This window comes from Peromyscus californicus, unplaced genomic scaffold (genome assembly GCF_007827085.1).
Source record: "Peromyscus californicus insignis strain IS unplaced genomic scaffold, ASM782708v3 Scaffold_13__1_contigs__length_99412109, whole genome shotgun sequence".
NCBI lineage: Eukaryota > Metazoa > Chordata > Mammalia > Rodentia > Cricetidae > Peromyscus > Peromyscus californicus.
Window position 1 is genome coordinate 84748463 of NW_026294424.1, and position 25977 is coordinate 84774439.

The 25977-nt window shown below is 39.9% G+C and overlaps 2 protein-coding genes across 2 annotated transcripts; one reads left to right on the forward strand and one right to left on the reverse strand.

Annotated features, from left to right (window-relative positions):
* Positions 1-927: 927 nt before the first annotated feature.
* Positions 928-16857, reverse strand: Rchy1 (ring finger and CHY zinc finger domain containing 1). The gene is made up of 9 exons (XM_052735356.1): positions 16372-16857; positions 12097-12216; positions 11757-11872; positions 6368-6446; positions 5076-5120; positions 4917-4975; positions 4803-4829; positions 3831-3951; positions 928-1590 (listed from the first exon to the last, which is right to left on the reverse strand). Exons 1-9 carry the CDS (start codon positions 16465-16467, stop codon positions 1462-1464), a joined length of 792 nt encoding a protein of 263 aa, XP_052591316.1. The 5' UTR covers positions 16468-16857; the 3' UTR covers positions 928-1461.
* Positions 16619-25977, forward strand: Thap6 (THAP domain containing 6). Its single transcript, XM_052735357.1, has 5 exons — positions 16619-16731; positions 17466-17568; positions 18966-19173; positions 20572-20694; positions 23583-25977. Exons 2-5 carry the CDS (start codon positions 17489-17491, stop codon positions 23820-23822), a joined length of 651 nt encoding a protein of 216 aa, XP_052591317.1. The 5' UTR covers positions 16619-16731; positions 17466-17488; the 3' UTR covers positions 23823-25977.

Genomic DNA, 25977 nt, shown 5'->3' on the forward strand with positions numbered 1-25977 from the left:
TGCATTGTGTTGTCTTTGGGACTTTTAACTGCAGAAAAATATTTGATTGTAAAAGCTGTTGAGTTATGCCAAAATGTATATTTTAAAGGTACCTTGACTTCAAAATTTGGATATAAGGATATGTTACTTTGGAAAGGAGACTCTGCTTTTGTTCCCACAGAAAGCCAAAGGCTATGGATTTGTTCCAGATTAAGATACATCAGGTTTGACCAGCCAAGACCCCCTGAAAGGTCTCTGATGACACCATGGCCCAGATGATCCAACATCCAGAATGGTTTGAAGGCAACTGGCTCAAACGATACAGCCTCATGGACTTTTCCATGATCCTAAAATTTTCTTTGTATCCCCATAAGATACAGCGCCCCCCTCCAGCAGGAAGTAGTAAGAGAAGCTACGCCCAAATTCCCAAATTATATGTAATTTTATTTTGTTAAGGTTAAAACCTTCCTTTTTTTTTTTTTTAAAAAAAGGGGGGAAGTGCTGTGGGATGTTCTGTATGTCAAATGTGTTGCTGATTAGTCAATAATTAAAACACTGATTGGCCATTGGCTAGGCAGGAAGTGTAGGCGGGATAAGGAGGAGAATAAAGCTGGGAAGTGGAAGGCTGAGTCAGAGAGACACTGCCAGCCGCCACAATGAGAAACAGCATGTGAAGATGCCGGTAAGCCACGAGCCATGTGGCAAGGTATAGATTTATAAAAATGGATTAATTTAAGCTGAAAGAACAGTTAGCAAGAAGCCTGCCACGGCCATACAGTTTGAAACCAATACAAGTCTCTGTGTTTACTTGGTCGGGTCTGACGGCTGTGGGACTGGCAGGTGAGAGAGATTTGCCCTGACTGTGGGCCAGGCAGGAAAACTCTACCTACAATAAAATAACTTACATTGTCACGATAGAAACAAAAATAGACAGCCTGGGGGAAAAAATTCTGTAAATCCATGTCTCAGTATAATTTTATTAGTAGTTTATTTTTTACATAAAATTTCACTTATAGGACCCAGAGGACTGTCTTAGACAATTCAAAAGCATATGTAATTAGATTTTAACAATAAGAACTTAAAAATTATATTACAGTCCTTAAAATCAAAGACTAATTAAATGCAGTTCTATCAAGAACTAGAAATGAACTCTGCGTGCATAGTGTCACTTAAAGTTCCATGAAAATAAAAAATATTTCTATGAATGTGTCTATATCTGGAGCAAACATCATTGACTTCGACTTCCAAACTTGACACTAAAGGAATTTCCAATCAGCACATCTGCAGAAGCTTTATCAGGTAAGAGCTATGATAATTCCATCCAGAGATCTTAAATCCTTAGGTCCATATGATACCACCTGCTATTGTGACAGTGGTGTAAAACATCTCTACTGCATAGTTAGGACATATTCTGACAACAGGATCTTTTACACAGAGCTTTATCTACATCACAGGACTGTTCTCCAGCCAAGGACAGGCTGCTCACTGCTGATCCACTGGAACTCTTCGGCCCCCGGCTTGAGCAGTATTGTAGGAGTCACAAATCTTACATTTCATGCCTAAGATATGGAATTGGACTGTGGATCGTCCATTACAGTCATTGCAGAGAATCTGAAAAATGAAGAGTGAGGACTTAAGTCTTGTAACTACCAGTGGCACTGTCTGTATTAACAATCATTTCAGTCATATAAAAGGTGTGAAATACATGTATGTGTCTAAGTACTTCTGCAGTGAAAATGTCTTTTCTCCAATGAATATTTTAAAGGTTATTAAGGTAGCTTTGAATTCAGAAAATATGAATGAGCGCAGAAGACTCATTTTAAAATAGCTCCTAAAAGTATACATAATACAAGCAAGAAAATTAACATGGACATACTCAGATCTAATACTTGTCATTAGGCAAACACCTAATACTTAAAATATAAAATAACATACATAATGACTTCATTATTTTCACTTGTACTCAGAATTTATCTTAACTAATAAAATTAAAATTTCTACCCATTGGAATATTTTTGCTTAATTTTTAGGTTGTCTATGCCCCAGGAATGATCAAGAACAAGGTCACTTTCTAAGTGAGTAAAGCCAGGAAGCCTCTTGCTAGTCCCTAACATGATAAGGACTCAATGTCTTCTGGTGTTAAGACACTGAAAACTCAGAATGTCCATCTGAGAATATATCAACATATAACTACACAGCAGTCTTAGCATACACACATCATAAGCAAAAAAATTCCATTTGTTCTTAACATAATTTGGAAAACTACTCTTCTAAAAATACTACTTAAAGGCAGAGATTAGAGGTTGTCTGATAAGTGACTACTAGTAAGTACAGTGTTGAGGATTTTTTGTTGTTGTTTGGTTTTGGTTTTTTGGTGTGTGTGTGGTATGTGTGTGGTATGTATGTATGTCCACACGGTATGTGCATGTGTGGCTACACATGGGCACCTGCGGTCAATGTTAGATGTCTTTCCTTCACTGCTCTCCATCTTCATTTTTCGAGACTGTCTCTCACTGAACATAACACTCAATGATTCAGCTAGGCTGGCTGCCTGGCCAGTGACTTTCAGGGACCTGTCTACCTCCACCTCCTTAAGGACTTAAGGACAACGTTATAGGCACGCAGTGACCATGCCTAGCTTTTTCCGTGTGTTGTAGATATCCAAACTCAGGTCACTGTGCTTGGGTGGCAGACACTTTACCAAATGAGCCATCTCTTCAGCCCTGGACATAGAGTTTCTTTATAAGTGACAAAAATATTTTAATACTATGGTACTGTTTGTACAATTCCATAAATGTACTAAAGTCACTGAATTGTATACTTTTTTTTTTCCCAAGCTTTTTTGAGACAGAGTTTCTCTTGTAACAGCCCTGGCTGTCCTGGAACTCACTTTGTAGACCAGGCTGGCCTTGAATTCACAGAGATCTGCCTGCCTCGAATTGTATACTTTTACAGAATTAGCCCCCCACTGTATGTGAGATGCTCCTCATAAAGCTATTTTTAAAAAAAAAAAAAAAAAAAAAGCACCTACATGAACACAGTAAACTTCAGTCTCTACTAAACATCCCAACAGTCAGTTAGTACCTAAGGGATCTTCCGCTGTCCTTAGTAACAATTCAGTTACCAACATTAATTTTGGAACTTTCCAGTGTGAATAAACCAGAAGGGGTTTTGTTGTTTGTTTGTTTACAATGCTAGAATCAAATCCATGGCCTTGTACATACTAACTACTACTAAGCTACATATCCAACATTAAAATAATTATTTGGCTTTGTTTCATCCCTGTGTTCTAAAGTATCTGTAGACAATCAGAATACTTATATGTCCAGAAGTTATGAAAGCATCAGAAAGCTATTTAATTTTCCAACTTTGATTTAAACCCAATACGACGATGCTGAGAACACACAGCAGCCCCTCTCAACTCTCTGTAGGGCCAAAGGGAATAAGCTAATGGAGACCAAATAAAGTCCTCAACAAAACCCAATGGACAGAAAAAATTAAAACCCAAAAGCTAGTTTTCAAAAACCAGCAAATACATTTTCTTCAAACAAAATTTTGAATAATTTAAGTGAAATACAGGTAAAATAAAACATCAGTAATCCACATCTGACTCTGACAAGCAATTTGCCAAAAGTTCATAACAAAGTTTTTGCCTGCCATCTAGTGTTGAGGAAAAACTATACAAAGGTATACTTAGGACTTTTTCTTCCCTTAGTCTGATATAAATATAAATTTTTTTCCAATGGCACTATATCAAAGCAGTAATTTTGAGATAAATTTAAGCAAAGAGGTAAAAATAGAAGGAATAACAGCAAGAAATCTAAAAAGTTCTAAGCACGGATTCTACTCACATCCACAGTCACATTTTGGTATTCCGACGGCATAGGGGTTTGTGCAACCTCATTATCCAACTGTCTCCAGTACCGAGTCATATCTAATGCAGAATGCATACACAGCGGACATCTGTAGCCTCTGCAAGAGACAGTAAACGGATCTATATACAAAAAGACACAGCTCACTGGCACAGAAACCAAACAGGCTAGTAGTCTACATTTTAAGTTAATTTCTCAGAAACCTGAAAATCTATGCACTAAAAAAGATAAATATCAAATTCTGTATCTTATACTTTTAAATCCTAAGTTCTTATCCTCAACTCTCTAAAATGGGGAAGTAGTCAATACTCTATAGAACTATGTCTTTACCTAAAAATACCAATTAAACTATTCATTAGCTAAACAACTTTAATTTTGTAGGACACTGATGCAAAGAAATTATATTCCTTAAAAATTATTCCAATCATATTATTACTTCCTTTCTAAAACTTTTCGAAAGTTGATCCCTGTCTATTTTCTGAATATTAATTGGTAGAACCAAAACACATTTCTACTCTTTCCTATTTATCATCTTATTTTAGTTCCAGTTTTAAAGAAAGTGTACTGGTTTCCTTTGTAGTTCATTGCTGGACCAATATACTGAACTAATAAAATGTGGACACAATTCCTCAGTGCTTTTACAACACTGTGATTAATTCTAGTGGCAACTATATTTCCCAATAGACATGGCTAGAAAACAAGATGTTTTGCCTGCCTCAAGCTATGGGAGGAAATAGGCATGATAAGAACACGGGGACAGAGATACAGTCCTGTTCCCAAGATGCCATGGCCAGCCAAACACCAGTTCTCTACTCTGCTCCCCTCCATATGTGTATCTGCCATACCGGACGCAGTGTACCTAGCCATCATGTCTGCCCACCTCCCCACCACCCTCCTCACAAAAAAAAACATCTTAAAACTATACGTTTTAAAATCCACAAAAAAACTCACTCTTTTAACATTTCTTCGTAACACGTTCTGAAAGAAAACAGAACATCATTTCAGTTGAAGAAAAACTACCCCCATTATCTTCAAACAGATGCAAGCAGGAAGAAGTTATCTTACCTATGTAAGAGATGCCCGCACGGCAAGACATGAGCAACAACTCGGGAGGTGTGAATGTCCTAAAAGGAAAGAGAGTGACTTGTGCTGCAGAAAGACACAGAGACATCCAAGGATTTTAAATCCAAGAGATTTCCAAAGTGAAAAATAGTCCACACTCACCTCCAAGCAGATTGGACAATTCTGCCGAGAAACATTTTCGATACACTGTTGAAAGGAGAATCTTACATTAACAAAAGCATCAGAAGATAAAAATGTCAACTATGACAGCATTAAAAAAAGTTAAATTAAATAAGCTGACTATATACACAAATCCACACCTTAACATCTATGGAATTAGGATGTTTCTGACAGTTAATGCCATCCCTGAGTGAATTAACTGCAAATGAGGTGGATATGCAATGGGCTGGCTGTGTGTGTGCACACGTGTGCATGTGTGTATACAAACGGATTCTACATATGCCATGGAAACTAGGACAGAGCCAAAGAAACACAGTCATGAGGCTACTGACTCCAGGCTACCTTCATTAGCCGGTCCTTTTCATTTTTTTAATTTAATGACTTTTGTTTATCCTGAGAAAAGGTCCCTCTACTTGCACGTGCCACAACCACAACCAGCTTATCTTTCAATCACCCCAAAACTTTTAGAGTCAGACTCAATCTTTTTTTTTTTTTTTTTTTTTTTGGTTTTTCGAGACAGGGTTTCTCTGTGTAGCTTTGCGCCTTTCCTGGGACTCACTTGGTAGCCCAGGCTGGCCTCGAACTCACAGAGATCCGCCTGGCTCTGCCTCCCGAGTGCTGGGATTAAAGGCGTGCGCCACCACCGCCCGGCCCAGACTCAATCTTTAACGAACTCCCATTCTGCTCATCACATTCCTCTAAGCGAAGGCTAAGTATCTTGGGAGTTCTCTTTACTCAGCTTCACTCTGTTTATTATTTATCCTAATCTTCCTCACTACTCTTTCTAAGTCTGTACATTCTCTTTCTCTCAGTACTACAAATACAGTATTTCATTAGATTGTTTTTATAAGAAAGAGGATCTGAGATTACAACAAAATTCCTATATCCATACTTGTAAGTCTTAATTATGAAAGGGAATACAAACAATACTTTCTAATTATTCTTAGAACACTATGTAAACAGGTTATATCACTTAGCTTTTTCATTTTAATCTTAGAAGCAGTATCAATGATAAGAATCCATGGACCAACTAAGAAGCTGCCAGAATTATGCTAATAACTGCTATAGGCATTCTTACATTACAGTAAACAAACTACAGACCCAATGTTCTGAGGCATATATTTCTACTTAATTCTACTTTTTAGGAAAGCAAAAAAAAAAGTAGTTGCAGTTGGTAATATATGAAAATTAGCATTATTTCTAAACATACTAGAATTTAAGCTTGTTTTCAAAAACACTAATAGTTTTTAAATTATGCAAAGTGAATCATGTACCTTATGTTTTCCTCGAAGATTCATAGCTAGGCATAAGTTACATTTCAAGCAATGAAAAAAATCTTCCTTTGGACCAATCCTAACAAAACATAACATGAAGGCCAAAAGATTATTTTTTATTATACAATAATTGTTCACTATATAATACTCAAACTCAGTCGCACTGTAGAAATATTCAAATCACACTGAAGAATATGGAGACACCCCCATCTTTCCAGTGTCATAAGGGAACCACTACAAGCAGAGATTCTTCTGTAAAGTTGGATATAGATGCACAGGACAGACACACACAACTTGACCTATTTCTTACACAATTCTATTGATGCTGTTCTGCAACTTATTTATATTTAGTAATAGATCTCAAGAATTGTGTCCGTCATAGAAAACTACTTCATTCTTCTTAATAGCCACACAGCAGTCATACGGTATGGATGGATCATAATTTTCAAAAATATTTCCTTATTGATAAAATTTAGAATCTTTACTTGCTACGATGATATAATAATAATAAAAATGTCCAGCTAGCATTTAATCCATATTTAGATTATGTTTTTCAATATCCCTAAAACTGACACTATTGAGTCAGAGAGTACTGGATCATCAACTGTGATATTGACAAGCTGACCCCTCCAAAGACTGCTAGTTTACACTCGGCGTGCATGACCCATGTTCCTCACAAGCTGGACAACATGGGCACATGTATGATAGATAAAATATGCTATTCTAGCCAGGCGGTGGTGGCGCACACCTTTAATCCCAGCACTCAGGAGACAGAGCCAGGTGGATCTCTGTGAGTTTGAGCCTAGCCTGGTCTACAGAGTGAGATCTAGGACAGGCATCAAAACTACACAGAGAAACCCTGTCTCCAAAAAAAACAAAACAAAAAAAAATATGCTATTCTAACTTTCATTTCTCACATCATCAAGGTAAATTTCTGTTGATGTGCTCCGCTCATTTCTCTACCTGGGGATTTGCCCATTACTGACTTAAAAGAAGCTTTATACAGCCTGGACAGTCATCTTTTTCATTATGTATGTTATGATTACTCTCTGCTCTGTGTCTATCTCTTCATAATGATCCACCATTACTTTCTATGTATTAAAAAGCCATCAGGGCTTGAAAAATGGGTCAGTGGTTAAGAGCACATATTGCTCTTGCAGAGGACCCACATTCAGCTCCCAACACCCATGGTGGGCAGTTCACAACCTCCCGTAACTCCAGCTCCAGGGGATCTGACCTCTAGCCTCCATGGTCACCTACACTCACATGCATGCACAATTTAAAATAAAAACAAAAGTAAAACTTAAAGGCCATCAATGTTTTCCTTCATAGCTTATGCTTTTTGCCCATTATTTAGGAAAAACTTCTGTAAACTGTAGACCATAAACACATTCTCCATTGTATATGCTAACACTTAAAATAATTCATTTTTATATTTTCCTCAGGTTGAAGTTCATTATAAAATTTATAATATAAATGGTAAAGATAAGATTGCTAGCTGGTCCCTACATTTCTATTCTTTGCTTCTTTTACAATAAAAGATTTATTTAAAAGGCAGTTATTCAGATCTATCCTGAAAAAAGACAATTTCCCAGCTTCTTTAGATGTTGTGAAAAGAAGAATAAAATTTTCTTGAATGAGAAGAGTTCTGAAATGACTCAATAAGTAAAGACTGCCAGCAGCCCGACAACCTGAGTTCAATCCATGAAATTCCACAGTGAAAGGAGGGAACAGACCTTTCCAGCAATCCCCCGACTTCCACACGTACACCACGGCACACAAATTAAATGAACGAATGAAGAGTGAATGAAAATTATTCTTTCATAAAGGGGAAATAGCATGCCTCCTCCTCACAGACCCAGTCTTTTTCCCCCTGCCCAGAATATGAGTCCACAGAATCAAACAAGAAAACACCTAGAGTCGGAATGTATTAAGTTATTTAACTCCCTGAGTCAGGCTTTTCCACGAGAAATAACATTCAGCCTTTCATGAACCACTACTGAGTTTGTCTCAAAATGCTAAAATCATATTATAACGAATATTCATATTTCAGAATCAAGTTTTGTTTTCCAAATAAGTTATCAATTATCTTTGTTTGTTTCATTGGGTTTTGGTTATTTTGTTTTGTTTTTTGAAACAGGGTTTCTTTGTATAGTCTTGGCTGTCCTGGAACTAACTCTGTAGCCCAGGCTGGCCTTGAACTCACAGAGAGCTGCCTGCCTCTGCCTCCCCAGTGCTGGGATTAAAGGCGTGGTATCAACTATCATAATGCCCCTTCTCAATTTAGAATATCACTTTTGCTCCTGACTCACACTCATAAATATCCAATCTTTACATTTACATTTACAGAGGACTGCTGTACATTAGAAGTGACGTGATTTTTTTAAAAAGTTACAGTAGAAGGATCATTTCAATTGTGCTGCAAATGCATGGACAGATTTTAGATTCCCTTTTGGAATTTCTGTTATTTCAAAACAACAGTGGCTGGAATGGTGGCACACACTTGTAATCACGGCCCTTGGATGCCTGGAATAGAAGAGTAACAAGTCTGAGGTCAGCCTAAGCTAATACCAGGACTCTGTCTCAAAATAAATGAAAAGGAATCTTTGATGTCACACATTATTTCTGTATAGAGGTAGCATCTATCAATCTATGTAACAGGTTTTACTTCTCCTATCTTTTAATAAATCTTTGAAAACTCAAGTTCTATAAATCTGTGGTGATACTGTGTCCCCCAATATATTATGCACCCTAATAAACTTATCTGGTGTCAGAGAACAGAACAGCCACTAGATAGACATAGAGGCCAGAAAATGGTGGCACACACACCTTTAATCCTAGCATTCCAAAGGCAGAGATCCATCCAAATCTCTGCGAGTTCAAAGCCACACTGGAAATAGCCAGGCATGGTGACACACGCCTTTAATCCCAGGAAGTGATGGCAGGAAGCAGAAAGGTATATATAAGGCATGAGGACCAGGAACTTTAGCTTTTTAAGCTTTTAGGCTTTTGAGCAGCAGTTCAGCTGAGATCCATTCGGGTGAGGACTCAGAAGCTTTCAGTTTGAGGAAACAAGATCAGCTGAGAAATTGGCAAGGTGAGGTTGGCTGTGGCTTGTTCTGTTTCTCTGATCTTTCAGTGTTCACCCCAATATCTGGCTCCCGGGTTTGTTTTTACTAATAAGACCTTTTAGAAATTCATCTATAATCCTCTAGAAGAATCTTCAGTGTGCCACAGGCATGCCTTAAAGCAACGACTGAGCGGCTGGAACAACAGCTCCAGAGGACCTGGGCTCCAGTCTCAAAATCTACATGGCAGCAGCTCACTGTAACTCCAGTCCCAGGGGAGCTGTTGCCCTCACATGGGGTACAGGCAAAGCATCCATACACATCAATAAATAAAATTTTAAATAAAAAAAATCAACTACTGAGCCAGACACAGAGGTGCACCCCTTTAATTCCAGTACTCAAGAAGCAGAAGCAGGCAGATCTCTCTGAGTTACAGGCCACCCCGGTCTACACAATAAGTTCTAGGTCAGGAGGCCATACAGTGAGACCCTGTCACAAAAAACAAACAAACAAAAAACCTACAATTACTAACTAGACACTTCAACGACTTTAAAAAAACAATGAGCTAACATCTACTAAATACTTGAAGTAATCATAATCATTCATCTCGAATATGAGTTACATGATTTTGATTCTCAGTAAGATAAAAATGAAACATTTTTCATTTAAGAACTTCTTAAATATTCAATACTTCAGATTTTTCACAACTTCGCTCCCATATGATAAGGACAATGATCAAACTTAGAGGCACAACACTCTTAGAAATCTGAAAGTATGGTAGAGATAACTGAAGGATAGTACAGAAAAGTCACCACTGTGTGCAAGATCCTTCAGTTTCCTTTTTGTCCTGCCCAGAGCATTACATCATCTATACAAAGCTGTTAAGTATGAAGACACCTTTGTAGACTTTTTCAGTTTTTCTTGATCACAGTTGAGAAGGCAGAATTTCTCCTTTCTCATTCAAAATGGCAAAAAGTAAAATAAAAAGATAAATGCAGAGGCACAGAGCATGCTACATTCCAGACTGTGGTTTTTTCTACCTAGCTTCTACTAACATTTTGGACCAGACTGTTCTTCTGACAGGGAACTGTTAGCACACTGTGCGAGTTCTGATAGCATTCTGGGCTTCTATCCAGTCAATGTTGTAAGATTACCCTCTCCCTGGTCATGACAACCCAAAATGTCTTCACAACCAAAATATTCTCTCAGGGCAAAACCATCCCTAAATAAATAAATAGAATCCATAAAGTCTCACCAACATTACCACCCAAACATGAACTCAATAAGGAGAACACCAATAGACATGCCAAACTTCACAAGGGAAAAGCCCACAAGTCCTCAACCCTACACAAAGAACTACAGGCAACTGAGAAAAGCTGGGAGCAGGAGAGGTGGTCCTCCCCAGGGAAGACCACACCCACTGGTTGTCCAGTGCCAAAGAGTCAGCCCTGAAAACATACATACAAGTGACATTATGCAGACTCAGCAGGTTGTTTTAGGAATGTATATGTACACACAATAACAATTGATGAAAAAAGAGTCACAAATTTGAAGGACAGTGGGGAGGAGTATAAACGAGGGTTTCAAGGGAGGGAAGATAAAAGAGAAATGTTGTGATTAAATTACAATCTCAAAAATAAGCAAAACCAAAAAGATCCACTGTACTGAACTCTAATGAGGAGGCTGTAGGCAATAAATCAGACTACTACTTTCGAATGACTATATCTTAGATGATGGTCTCACTCAGGGAAAAAAAAAAAGCGAGGCAGTGGTGGCACAAGTCTCTAACGCAGCACTCAGGAGGCAGAGGGAGGCAGACCTCTGAGTTTGAGGCCAGCCTGAACTACACAGTGAGCAGTGAGATCCTATCTCAAAACAAGTTAATTTATTAAACTGCTTGTCCTGGTTTGAAGGAGAATGTCCCCCACAAGCTCCAGTATTTATGTACTTGGTTCCCTGCTGGTGGTGACATTTGGGGGGAAGTTTAAGAGGTGTGGCCTTTGCTGGAGAAAATGTGTTCCTGAAGGTGCACTTTGAGACACAGGTGACTGCTCGTTCTTTCTTTCTCTCTCTCTCTCTCTCCTTCCCGCTTACAGTGCAAGATGTGAGTGAGCTCTCAGCTGCCATTCCTGCCACCTGCTGCAAAATTGTCCCCCATGTCATGGTGTGTGTGTGTGTGTGTGTGTGTGTGTGTGTGTGTAACCATAGCTCACACTCTCCTCTCCTCTTCATGGCGTTTTATCACAGCAACACAAAAGTAACTAATAAACTATTATTGGCCAAATGCACTGGGAATGATTAGGACATTTTATATACAGTACCTACAAATTCCACAGTTCTCGCAATGATACTGCTTCTTATCTTTGTCAAAGAGATGGCATATGCTGCAGTAATATTCTCCAAACAATGTGCTACAATCTTCACAAGTCTGCTGGGCCTGAAAAGGACACAGTAATTAACACCTCGAGTAACTTACCAAAACCATTTAAATCTCTGGAGTTTATATTAAAGCATGTTTAGCTTATTTTTATGTTTTTAAACACCTAACTCAACAATGTCACTTAGAGAGTTAGAGTTAAGTCTCATTTCCAACCTTTGATTAAATGTTTTAATCCATCTTAAGACTTTAAGAAGAAATAAGGGAGATGTCATAACTCTTACATGCTGAACTTTTTCACAGTTGATGCACTGCACTTCCTTCACCTTGAAACGGTCGAGCTGATGGTCCTCACTGTTGTCGTGACACAGCCGGCAAGTATACAGCTTGTCACAACAAGGCGCCTAACACCCAGGGGACAAAGGGAATAGAAGACAAGTTAATTACAAAGACCTCCTTCTCTGGATCAAGGTCAAAGATTACAACCACTGGATCCACGGCTAGCATTCATTTCTTGACACATTTGATGCTAATAATCTTCCCCTTCAATATCTGTTTGAATGACTCTAAACAACTTTAAAACACACATATTATAAACGGCAGGACTCTCGAGACAGAAAAATCAACCCCACAATAACTGAAACTTATTCTCAGCCCAAACAGTAGACTTGAGTCTTGACTACTTCCCCACTTTTGAGATAATGTCTGCCATATACTTACACTCAAGCTTGAATAATCAATTATTTTCAAGTAAAATTTAAAAAGTTCCATGAACAAAGCAACTAATTCACTTCACAAGCCAAATGCCTAAGAACCTTTAGTCAAGAAAATCAAAGGGCTTGCAGAAAGTTTTCCATTTGTTGAATATTATTAAAAGATATGCCGGGCGGTGGTGGCGCACGCCTTTAATCCCAGCACTCGGGAGGCAGAGCCAGGCGGATCTCTGTGAGTTCGAGGCCAGCCTGGTCTCCAAAGCGAGTTCCAGGAAAGGCGCAAAGCTACACAGAGAAACCCTGTCTCGAAAAACCAAAAAAAAAAAAGATATGTATATGAGTATGAGCTAAGATTTGGTAAGTATTAATTTGAGTGCTTCATCAATGACATTTTTAAATGAAACTGGCTCTAACTATAGGTACACTATAGTGTACCTAATTACAATACAAAATCACTGCCTGAGTCACACACAGTTTTCAACCACTGCTTTCCACCATCAGTACACAACACACTGGACACAGAGTATCTACTATCCCACAAAGTAGCTTTTAAGAGATTCCTGGGGATCTAGTCATCCCGCTTTGGAACTATACTAGCTGTGTATCTCAGTTCCGAGTATGACATTCTCTAGCCACTAACTCTCCTCTTTTTAGCAACACCGAGTGTTCCCTTACACATAGCCTACCTGGAAGACAACTTAAAAAAATCCCACTTCTACCCACTGACATGCATCAGAAGCAGCTAACTACAGCTGAAGAAAAACACCACCACACTCTCTGGTCTCCTTTTTTGTTTGTTTTTAATTTCAGGGCTTTATTGTGCAACAGAGGACACGCTTTTGCATGCCTTACCCCAAGCTTTTAAATTTTATTACTCTGAGATTCCTGGCAATCCCCTTCATGATCTCCAGGTGAACTTTTGAAGACTATAATCAGGAAAACTCTAAGTTTTCTTCCCTTAAACAGAGATACCATTATTAAAAGAATTCACTTTTACACTAGTAGTGAAAATTGTACTAGAATTTATCACTAAACTAGCTTTATTTTTTTTTTTAAATGTCTTCATATCTCCACTGTCAGGTGACTTCCTGCTCTTAATTTCTTAGTGTAATGATCAATAAACATAAACTTCTTTGAATTTTCTGCACCTTTCTTGGCACCTCAAATTACTCTTGCTTCATTAACCACTCAGAAAAAGATATTTTATTACCACCATTTCAAAGTTAATGTTCTCATTCTTCTAATGCTGCAGCCCTTTAATACAGTTCCTTGTGTTGTGGTGACCTCAACCATAACATTATGTCATTGCCACTTCCTAACCATAATTTTGCTACTGTTATGAATCATAATGTAAATACCTGATAAACAGGATATATGATATACAACCCTTGTGAAAGGGTCATTCCACTCCCCCAAAGGGGTCATGACCCACATGTTGAGAATCAGTGATCTAGATGATCGTTTTGGGTTGAGCGAGCCGTGGAGTGCAAGCCAGTAGTAAGCAGCATTCCTCCAATGCCTTGGTTTCAGTTCCTACTTCCAGGTTCCTGCCCTGCATGAGATCCTGCCTTGGCTTCCCCTACCAATGAACTGTCACAAGAAGTGTAAGCAATAAGCCCTTTGCTCAAGTGGTTTTTGGTTATGGTGTTTACCACAGGAATACAGAAGCAAACTACTGCACTCTGCTTTGTCTTCTTTTACGAAGACTCTACAGTTAGCCCAGGCTTGCCGCTAAAATGGACTTCACTTTGACTACTCACCAACAGTAAGTAGTCCTAGAATGCTCCCTTTTCCTGCTGCATTACAAAATGACAGAAGCATACTGTAACACATCTTTCAGCAAAACAGCCACATTTTTGCTCTACTTTGCAATAAAAATCCCAAATTCTCTATGTTATTTCCAGTATCCACTCCAATAAAGCTTTATCCTGGATCCTTCCATTGACACTTCTCTTGTCAAGACCAACAGTGACCTTCCCCTTGCCAAATCAAAGGCCAATTGTCACCCCTTTTCTTGATTGAACAGCTGCGCTTGATCCAGCAGATGACTTGCTCCTTGAAACACCTCAGTTGGCCTCTCCTATGTAGGAAGAGGGAGGAGGAAAGAACAATGCTTGACACTCAGGGAAACGCAGCTTAAGTGCTATGAAACACACCTTTAGCTGTGCAAGTTTCTTTGCAGGGGCCAGGGAAGGGCAAGATGTTAAATTCAGTTCTATAGCTCACTTTGAAACTGTGAAACTATCTCAGTAGAAATGGAATCAAAAGAATAGTATTCAACTGCTTACCCAACATTTGAAAACTGACCAGTCTGAAAGAATTTCATCCAACACAATGAAACAATGTTTACCAAACCCTGGCCTACAGAAAAGAGTTTAAGTTGTCTTACAGACCGAAGCTTATCATTTAATCCTAGCTTTCAAGGTCAGTGACCAGCAGGGCTGACTGGTAAAGTAAAAAGACAAAAAGAGACGATGATGATGACTAACAGTGGTAGTTAATATTTACTACTCATTTCTGGGGATGCACCTCCTAAACACTACATGCGCACTCCAGTATGCAATCATCGTATCGTTAATAAAAGAGGGACTTTCCCCATTGGTGGTGGAGCTTGAACCTATAGACTCTCTGGTGAAGTCAGTACTCTAGCAATCACACACACACACACACACACACACACACATATATATCCCACCAACAATATATATACATAATTTATATGATATATATCCCACCAATTATATATTATATATAATATATATATTTATATATATCCCACCCCTATTCTTTTTCTTCTTGGCAATGGCACCTCCAGGCTGGCATTCCTTCTGCCTCAGCTTCACAAATAGCTGGAAGTACATGTCTGATAGAACTACAGGCCTTTACCACTAAGACCAGCCATGAAAAACAGAACTTCTAAGATTGCCATTTTTATATGCAAGCCATTTAAAAAACAGCTTGCTCAAAATTACAGAACAAATCAGGGACAGAACTAAGGTATGGGGGGAAAGCTACAGGACTCCAACAGTCAAGTTTCTTTCCAGTGGGAGGAGACTTCTGAAGGTTGGAACCAGGGCCGCCAGCATTTTAAGCACAAGCTGTACTGCTGAGTTACACCCCCAGCTCACATATCAGGCTTTCTCAACAAAATATTCATGCCTCTTAAAGAAAAAAAAAAAACAAAACAGGAAACTCTTAACTGTGCGAGGGCCATTTTTAAAAACTCTAGACGACTAGAACATTTCTCAAGCAACAACAACAACAAAAGTAATAATAATAGCATATGTGTACTAGGCACTTCTCCGAAATCCGATTTAATGGCCATTACACAAGTGTCTCTCATATCACACTTTTATACTTTCTCCTTGACAGGTCTGGGCATACTCCTAGACAACAAAATGAAGCTGACAGCCTACATACCGTGTACTTATTACACGAACAGAAATGATATTCTGATCTCCCTCCCCCCTTGCTTATCTTCCTCTCGTCACCATCCCGCCGCACACGTGACAGTGGTCCTGGAGAAACGCTCAGGGCAGGCCTGACACTGCCTCATTCTCCTGTCAAGCGCAAACGACGGATAAACCCACTGGGTGACTTTGGGGCAAGCTCTTTCCAAACAGCAAGAACTCTGCAAAGCACAAAAGCTGAGGGCGGGTATAGAGAGCCCCTGCTCGCCTTGCCCAAAAAACGCTCCCTGCAAGGGGAGCCCGATTCCAGACGCTGAAGGTGTCCGAAGCAGCAGCTCGGTCTGAAACCTATGCCCACGGCTACCCGCCTGGCCCCGCCGGCCCCAGCCCACCCCGGGGGCACCTCATCAGGAAGTGCCCTCTCTAAAGTCGTCACCTTGAGGAGACAGCCGCGGTCATAGTGCTCGCAGCCCCGCCGCCCTCGCTCCGGGCTGCTGCGGCGGACGCCATCTTCCCGCGCCGTCGCCGCCATCTCCTCCACCTCCCCTCACAAGCCACAGAACCTTCCCCCAGCTTGGGAGCCACGCCTCCGCGAAGCAGAGCCGGTCCACCACCCCTCCTGCTCCTCCTGCTCCTCCTCCTCCTCGCAGCGGCGGCGGCCACCACGGTCACTATGGCGGCTGCTCACGTGACCCGGGGCAGCCAGATTTCCGGTTCCTGGCCGAAGGGGGCGGAAGCGGAGTGAGACGCCAGAGTCCGTCGTCGTCGACGTTAGTCGCTGTCTTCGCTGCTAACGGTAATAACTCTGCGGTTGGCTGTTCCTCTCCCCGTCTCCCCGCCCCCGCATCGCTGCCCGCGCAGACCCCGGGGCGAAGGGGACCGCGGCGACGCCGGCGGGGCCCCGGTGCAGGCCGCCCTCGGCCGCCCGGCGCCTGGGAGGAGAGGCCCCGCCCTCGGCCCGGCTCGCGGCCGCCTCCCAAAGGGGGCGGGGCCCGGCGCGGGGGCGGCACGGGCTGGCCGCTGCTCGGGCTGGCCGCTGCCCGCGTTCCATCCGCGTTTCCCTGTGCTTAAGACCCCGGGACGGAAAGTGGAAAGACAGTAGGCACGCCACGACGTGCCTCAGTGGAACTCACAGATGGGTACGGGGGAGAAAAATCACCACACTGAAGGAGATCACAATTTGGAGGGACCCTTGAAAAGGGGCATTGTGTGCAGTGTGACCCTGGGGAAGGGGACGCTCGAGCTGAAAGTTGAATTGCAGACAGTGTGCCTGCAAGGAGGTAGGTAGGGTGCACAGACCTGTCTGTGGCCGGGGAACTCTGGTCCGTAAGAACACAAGAGAAATAATAACCAAGCCTACGAAGTTGAAATCTCAGACCTCGTAAGGTGCATAACTAAATGTCCACTTGTAAAATACCGAAACTTTAGAATAATTTTACCAGCAAAACTTCAGATGTGGGGGGTGGGAGGGATGGGGGTTGCCTTTGGCTTTAGACCTAAAGTTACTAACTCATTTTCATTCTCTTGCAGTTTTGTCATGAGTTGCTAAAATCATGGTGAAATGTTGCTCGGCCATTGGATGTGCTTCTCGCTGTTTGCCAAATTCCAAGTTAAAAGGACTGACATTTCATGTGTAAGACTTGGCTGGGCTCAAGCCAAATACTTTTACTGAAAATGAACGATTCTACCTAAGTCTGCAGTTTCAAGCCTTAGTTCCCAAGCCCTTTTACAGTAGCCGTGTTAAATTTGAACTGGCAGTGATTCCTGTACGCCTTTATAATGTACAAGTTTTAAGTGCTGAGGAATCAAAGATGAGATTAACGCCCACACCAAAAATAAAGTACACCCACACACAAATTGTCAAACTCACCTTTGCTGATATTATTTGCATTTTAACTACGAAGTTCACTTTTGTTTACATGTAGTTTACAGTCTAAATGAGGGATCTTTGTTAAAATGCACATCTCTTCTATTTAGAAATAGATGGTGTAAGTTGTTCAACTATGAATTAAAAGTTCAGACCAAAGATTATTAAGCTGCATTGCAGATAAAGTGTGAGGACTCTAATTTCATGTTTTGGCCATTCCTCTCACACCCATGAGAAGGGACTAATAGGATTTAATAAGCGTGCTAAGGATTTTGCAGCTTTTATGTGAAGCACTTGTCTTTACTAAGGGAAGATCTAGTTACTTTGCTATGCATGGAAATTAAAAGATAGTATGTATACCCTACCTTATCCAAATATATATACATATATATATATATATGTATATACATACATATATATATATATATTTGAACTAGCTTGGAAATTTTGAGAACTATGATTATTGACCCGCATATCTCTCTAAATAGTTCTATCTTCAGAATTCTAGACTCTGTAGCTATTCCCTGCAGGCTTTCATAAAGCATTTATAGACCTGTTGTATATTAACTGCTATACCAGGTAGTTTTGGGGTAGAACAGAATTGAAAATACAAGAGGCCCCATTCATTCAGGGTAAATTCTGGATGTCACTTCAGAAAGGAAAAGGCCAGTGGTCTTTAACATTTGTAGACAAGGGAAAAACCTTTCATTGCAGATGCAGGTACTAAATATCCATTGAGACATCTATATGATATGATAAAATTTTAAGTTGATAATTTGAAATAGAGGTCATATGTCTGAAGATTGGGTGGCAGAAAAATCTGGATATTAAAACTGAGTTATGAGGCCAGCAGGATGTCTTAGAGGGCAAAGATAGTTGTCACCAAGCCTAACGACCTAAGTTCAATGCCAGGACCCACATGATGGTAAGAGAGAACAAACTCCCATAAATCCCCCTCTCATCTACACTGTGCACACTGTAGGATGCTTGTGCGCATGCACACACACACACACACACACACACACACACACACACACGCAAAAAAAATGTAATTTTTTAAATTAATTTCTTACATAAGCAGAAATTATGATTTCTTAAATATTTCAGTTCAAATACATACCAATAGTATTTAGTTTTAAAGTATTTTTTTTATTTTGTTCTAGATTCCCCACAGATGAAAACATCAAACGAAAATGGGTATTAGCAATGAAAAGACTCGATGTGAATGCTGCAGGCATTTGGGAGCCTAAAAAAGGAGATGTGCTGTGTTCAAGGCACTTTAAGAAGACAGATTTTGACAGAAGTGCTCCAAACACCAAACTGAAACCAGGAGTCGTCCCTTCTGTCTTTGAGTCCCCACGTCACTCACAGGTTTGTTGATGAGCTTGTGCTCGCTGTGAGCACTCACTTCCTGTGACAGCTCTGAAGACTCTTCAGCACTCATGGGTTCGTCTCTGTTACTTTCTTCATCTGAAGTGCGTTCTGTGAGTTTCCATAGACTGTAGCTTCAGCTTTTGTGATGCCCAGCAGATGATGTGGCCAGCAGCCACTCTTAAACATTGCTACATGACTAGGGTTTAGATAAGATGGAAAGAATTGTCTTACCTTAGAACAAGCGTCTTAAAAGTGGAGAAGGTTGAACTGAGGTTTCAGATTGATAGTCCTTAAGAACTCAAGAGTGTGGTAGGGGCACGTGCTTTAATCCCAGCACTCGGGGCAGGGGCAGGGAGATATCTGAGTTCGAGGCCAGCCTGAGCTACAGAGGAAGTTCCAGGACAGCCAGGACTACACAGAGAAACTCTCGAAAAACCAAAACCAAAAAACAGAAACTCAAGAGCAAACTGCAAGCCATACCAAAGGATGGTTCCAGGTGAAACTACAGATATAAAATTTACATCTTAGATACGAGCAAAAGTGGGGGGAAAAAACAAAAAGGGATAAGAAGAGAAAAGGAAAAAGAGAGATGAGGTTACGAAAAGAAAACAGAAGAGCTGAGTAGTAAACCTAGTTGAATTCTGTTCTTTCTCAATGATAGTGCTGTGAGTTGGCCACTTGGCCCATGATGTCTGTTAATAAAGCTGAGAACGCATTTTCTTCAAGAACTGTGGACCATTATTATTTCTTCTAGCTTACTTATTCAGGTCTTCTGTCATCTTTTTCTCAGCTGGTAGGGAGCATCCTTGCTATGGAATATTCCTTTACACTGTGTGAATATGTGTCCCTCTGATTGGTTTAATAAAAAAGCTGACTAGCCAATAGCTGAACAGAGTAAGGTTAGGGAGGAGAGCCAGACTAGGAGAATGCTGGGAGGAAGAAGGGCGGAGTCTGGAGTCGACGGCAAGATGCAGAAGGAGCAGGAGATGAAAGTGCCTTCCTAATAAAGGTACTGCCATTTGGCAGAGTGTAAATAAGGAATATGTATGGGTTAACTTAAAATGTAAGAGCTAGTTAGTAACAAGCCTGAGCTATTGGCTGAGCATTTGTAATTAATATTAAGCCTCTGCGTGATTATTTGAGAGCAGCTACAGGAATTTCTGCCTACATATCCTCTTTCATTTTCCTCTCTTTTCATTTTTAGGGAAATTTTATGTATATAATTGAACCCTACAGTTGCTTGGGGGTGCTCTTTTAAACTATACCGAATGAAATTTACCAACCCTAGAGCAGTTTCCATGAAAAGAAATAGGGTATTTCACTACACATTATGAAGGAATCAATTGTAAGAATGGATACAATATCTCAATGGTTTTAATTACCTGTTCCTAACAGGAGAAAAGAGAAAAACTTCATTGTAGGAAAAACTTTATTCTCAAAACCCTTCCAGTCACCAACCATGGTCACCAGCTTGTTGATGCCTCATGCATTGAAGAATTCCAATCTCAGTTCATTTTTGTAAGTAAAATTATTTGCTGAGTTAATTGTTTTAAGATGAATATGGTCTCTCCACTAGGATCAAGTATGTCAGAATCATAGCAAAAACAGAATGTAGACTTTTCGGGGAGGAGGGTCTTTAATATATGATGTTTCCAAACAAGCTTGCTTCCCAGGATCATTGTAATTGGAGTGTATATAAGAGCAATATAGAAGTAGTTACTCTTTTAGTTGCATACTTAGTTTGAAGAATGCTTTTTTTTTTACAAGGGTGAGTCTACCAATAAAACATTCTTCCCTTTAAGTGCTGTATTTCCTACATGGAAATATGTGATTAGAAAATAGCTGTATCTTTAGGTCTCCTTGAAAAACAGTCACACACAATACAGAGTATTCAAGCTTGTATTTTCTTATTCGCAGACTGCTTGTTCATATAAATGCCAGACATTGAACAGAAACTGTTTACTGCAGCTTTGTAATAATTTTTAAAGTCAGGTACTATTAGTCTACTCACTTTGTTGTTTAGCATTGTTTTGGCTATTATAGATTCTTGGCTTTTTTATATGGATTTAAAATCACTTTGTAAAATTCTGCATGTAAAAACCCATGCTGGGATTCCCACCAGTCTGCTCTTGCCTCTGGAGATACCGCAGGGAGAACTGAGAACTTAGGATAGTAGGAAGTCTTTCGGCACTTGAGTGCTCCCATTGATTTGGCCTGTAACTTCTCAGCACTGTCGTAAAGCATTCAGCACACAGATGTTTTGCTTTGTCAGATTTGACCCTTAGTATTTTCTGTTTGCTTGTTGATCTAAATGCTACATTTTGTTTGCTCCTAGATGATAGAAATAAGGGAAATATGATTTATGTTGATCTTATATCTGACAAAGTTGCTGAATTCAAATATTAATTATAGCAGGATTTGTTTTTTTAAGGCCGTCAGATTTTCCACACAGATCATCATATTCTCTGGGTTAAGGACAGTTTTAATTCCTCCTTTCTCCTATAAATGTCTTCCATTGCCTTTCCCTTCTTTACTGAACTGCTTGACTCCAGGGCTGTGATGAGTGTTGAGAGCCAGTATCCAGGCAATCCCATATCCTAACGTGAGTTTTCTTTTTTAGGCTAATATGGTAAGTTATGTCAGCTGACTTCTCAAGTACCTAACTAACCTTTTACTCCATAATGCATCATTGTTTTCATGTATTTTGTTTACAGCTTGGGAATTTTTTTGCTTAGTCTTTCTTTGAATGTTCAAGAGGGACATTTAGTCTATAGGGTTCCCCTCCTCCCCTTCTGTAATGTTTCATTTGTCCAAATTCAAGATCAGAATAATATTGACCTTCCAGAAAAGTGAGAAAATCTTGCCAACTTTTCCAGTTTTCTGGAAAAAGTTTTGTAGAATGATAAATTTTTGTATAAATATTAGATAGGCCTGTCTAGTGAAGTACTGTAGGCGTTAGGGTTTGTTGTTGTTGTTGTTTGATTGTTGAAGGAAACAATAGTAGCTTCTGTCTTCTGTCTCCCAAGGACTTTGTCACAGCTACACCATATATTAGGATAAGGTATTTAGTAATGCCTCCTTCCTGACCCTTGTACAGACTCTGATGCTCCGTTCTCCCCTGACATTTGTTTCTGTTTTCACATTGCCAGTTAGTCTGCCTGAAGGGTTAACTATTTTCTTCATCTTGTCATAGAACTCAACTTTGTTCATTTTTTATACTTCCCTAATTTCTGCTCATCTGCGATTATATTTTTTCTACTTATTTCAGTAAACTGTTCTTGCTTTTTCCTAGTAAGGTGAAAGCTGCCCTTACTGTTAAGATCTAGTCTAGGCATTCAGTGGTATTAATTTCTCCCTAAGTATTACATCCCACAATAAGTTGTCTTTTCACTGTCTTTCATATTTTTAGTTTCTGTTTCAGTTTGTTCTTCAACCCATGGGTTATTTAGAAGTGTATTATTTGGGGTAGGGGAGATAGCCCAGTGTTTATAAGTGTGGTTCATGTCTTTTACTTCATCTTGGCTAGACACACAAGTCTTCTTCAGTAATTTTAATATTAAATAACTTTACAAAATTAGTTTATAGTAACTTTCTATGTCAGTGTTAGTTTCCTTGTTTTCAAATGAACATGAAAAAGTATATTGCCTGCATACTTAAGCATAGCCAAAATAAATATTGATGGGAATTAAATTATCTTTTTTAAATTTCAAGACTGGAGTCCTCTCCAAATCCCCAGCACTCAGCCTAAGTACCCACTCTAGTGTTCCTTTCCTGAACCTCTTATAAAGTAAAATATTCATCAAAATGAAGGAAAAATTTACTGTATCACACACCATCACTAAATCTTGGAGCTGGGGATGTAGCTCAGTTCATAGAGTCCTTTCCTAACATTCTCAAAGCCCAAGATTTGAACCCCAGCACTGCAAAATCTGGGCACTGGGGGATGTGTGCATTAGGCAGAGGTTGGAGAAAGTAATCCTCAGCTATATGGCAAGTTCAAGGCCAGCCTCGAATACGTAAAACCTTGTGTAAAAGAATAAATAAAAATAACTCATTCGTGTGATAACTATAAACTGTTTATCAGCACCATACAAAGGAATGAAAGCTGTATAGGTTTTGCAAGTGCCATGGCAGCCATTGCAATTTCATCTGCCTTGCTTATCATAGCAGGCAGGAACCCCCAGATGAGAGTGTTTCTCATCGGCAATGCTCCATGTTCCTGATATATGCTCAGCCTCTAAAAGAAGAGAGGCTTAGGCACCTAATACTGCTTCTGCTTCCTATGTTCTTAAACTTCTGATGGTCTCCTCTAAGTTTCATAAGTGAAGAAATAGCTGAAGCTTAGTGGTAAGCTTTTGTCTAACCCCTTGTCTTTCTTATTTCAAAACCTGCTGTTTATATTTTAGGAACATAGCTATAGTGTTATGGACAGTCCAAAGAAACTTAAGCATAAATTAGATCATGTGATCATCGAGCTAGAGAATACCAAGGAGAGTCTACGGAATGTTTTGGACCGAGAAAAACACTTTCAGATATCACTGAGGAAGACCATCAGGGAACTGAAGGACGAATGTCTGATCAGCCAAGAAACAGCCAGGAGACTGGATGCTTTCTGTTGGGGGTGCTGTCATGAAAACACAGACTGAGACTGGGATTTTGTGAAGATATGTGTTCCGTCTGCAGTTGACGTTGATAATGCTCCTTAGTAGATCCTCACACACCATCACTAAATCCTGTCATCACTGACAGCATCATGCATTATCCCTACTACCAAAAACGCACTGAAGATGTGCAGACATGTGTTGTGGTTATGCTTTTGTGTGACTGGTGACAATTATGTTTTTACAGTGCTGGGTCACTATTGTAAGATGGTTAGATCTCAAAAAAGTAAGGAACTATATCAAGTTGGCCACATTAGTTATAGCAATTGGAACATCAGAATTTTGTTTACAACACACATTCATCTTTCCTCCAACCCAAGGTGCTTTAGTTATTGATCATACTAAAGAATACTTTTTTAATGCACTCTGTAGCACTGACCCTGAGAATAGCCCACGGAAAAGATTTATTGGCTTTTAAGTTAAGAGCTGATTGGAGACGACTCCTGACAGGATGTCAGTGTTTCGGTATAGTACTTCATTCCTCCTCACAGGGACTAGTCAGAATAGCTTCAAACACCAAAGACTGCCGGCGCAGAAGTTTGACTCCAGGTGAACGGTTGGTACTCCACGAGAATGTGACTTTGCAGCTGTTTTCACTCAGCTCTCCATGCACAGGGCTGCTGCCAGCTGAAGCTTTGCAGTGCTGTTCTGTGGTTTTTAAGAAGGTTATATTGCCGACGCTTTCAAAACTGTAAAACATAAGGAAAGCTGTTTCAAATGGGCAGCTCTTGAAGTGGAAATAGAAACAGAGACTCAATGACTGTCCAGTGGCAGTGATGACTCAGAAATGAACATACAAACGAGCTGTTTAGGAACTGCTTACCAAATGTACAAAAGAAGAGTCTGAGCTATTTACTGATGGAGCCCAATGTGAGAAATTTTGCTTCTCCCCTGATTTCTTACTAAAAAGACTGAAATTAAGAATCATAAATACTGTACGTTACAATAAAAGGTACTAGCCAAAGTCCCACCCAAGTGGGACAAGCACAGGTCTGCAAATGAACCTTCTTCAGAGCTCTGTGCATGTCGTTAGACTGTGTTCAGCAATTGTTTCATTGTCTTAACATCACGTCCAGTTTTTGTTTATCTGTTCACTGTAACTTTATTTGTTTCATATTAGTATCATAAAGATATGGTCTGTTGAAGATTTTTGTATTTAAGATATTGTATTTTCATGTAGGACTGTAAATCTTCGTGCTAAAATGGATTTTTCCCCACATGTGAAAGGTAATTATTGTGCTAAGAGATTGAAATTACTGAAGTCCTTTGATTACCCTCAAATGTTTTTTTTAATTGTCTGCCTGTTATTTATTTGCCTTGTTTAATTTCTAAGTCCCAGTGGGTACTCTAACGAGAAGTGTGGGTGGAGTCTAAGCCCTCAGCCTGGTTGTGAGCATGTATGTAAGCTGGTGACTGGGCAGTGGAGAAGGAAAAGCATGGCAGTGGCTCCAGACTTGCCCTGCCCTGGCTGCCTGCAGTAAAGCAAGCCTGGAAGACTCTCCAAAGGAAGCTTCCGGACTCCGCCCTGTTCCAGCTGCATAGTCACCTTGGCTGCTTGGGTCATGGTGAACTCAGTCTTTGTCTTCTTCCACTGGGTCTAGTATCCCTGAGACGTTGGTAACTGGGTGAAATATCAGTAAGGATCAAGAGCTCTTTACTCTTGGAGAAATGGTTACCAGTAGACTTAAAATATAGGATCCCTACCACCTGCCACTTAAAACAAATGCCTAGACACATTTCCTACCTCAGTCCTCCACCCAGAGATTGCAGCCTAGTCTTCCAGGGAAGAACTGCTGTGTATAAAGACAGCTAAATCATGAGCTATCCGGAAGGGCTCAGGCAGCCGAAGCTGACAGAAGAGCTCTAGTTTCTAAACATAGACTGGCTTCTAGACCCTGGAAGACACTTGATTTCCAAAGAAGGTATGAAGCACTTGATGTGGCCTTTTCTCCATGTCAAGTTTAAATTTCTGAAAATGGACTTTGTTGCTGAAGGTACCTGTAATTATACAAGTCTTTAATTTGAGAAAAGGTGAAATGTATTCAATATATACTTAGTTTTAGTTTTTAAAAGTAAAATTCTGACAAATAATTGAGGAATGAAAGCTATTTATTTGAAAAATAAAAATTTTGTCTAGTAA

Excerpts from the sequence above, each read along its gene's own strand:
- Rchy1 (XM_052735356.1), bottom strand. The coding sequence starts at position 16,467 with ATGGCGGCGACGGCGCGGGAAGATGGCGTCCGCCGCAGCAGCCCGGAG. Across the intron at positions 4,830-4,916 it reads TGCGGGCATCTCTTACATAG|AACGTGTTACGAAGAAATGT; the intron begins GTAAGATAACTT and ends GTTTTCTTTCAG. Across the intron at positions 1,591-3,830 it reads ACCAAAATGTGACTGTGGAT|ATTCTCTGCAATGACTGTAA; the intron begins GTGAGTAGAATC and ends TTCATTTTTCAG.
- Thap6 (XM_052735357.1), top strand. The coding sequence starts at position 17,489 with ATGGTGAAATGTTGCTCGGCCATTGGATGTGCTTCTCGCTGTTTGCCA. Across the intron at positions 17,569-18,965 it reads AAAGGACTGACATTTCATGT|ATTCCCCACAGATGAAAACA; the intron begins GTAAGACTTGGC and ends ATTTTGTTCTAG. Across the intron at positions 20,695-23,582 it reads TCCAATCTCAGTTCATTTTT|GAACATAGCTATAGTGTTAT; the intron begins GTAAGTAAAATT and ends TTTATATTTTAG.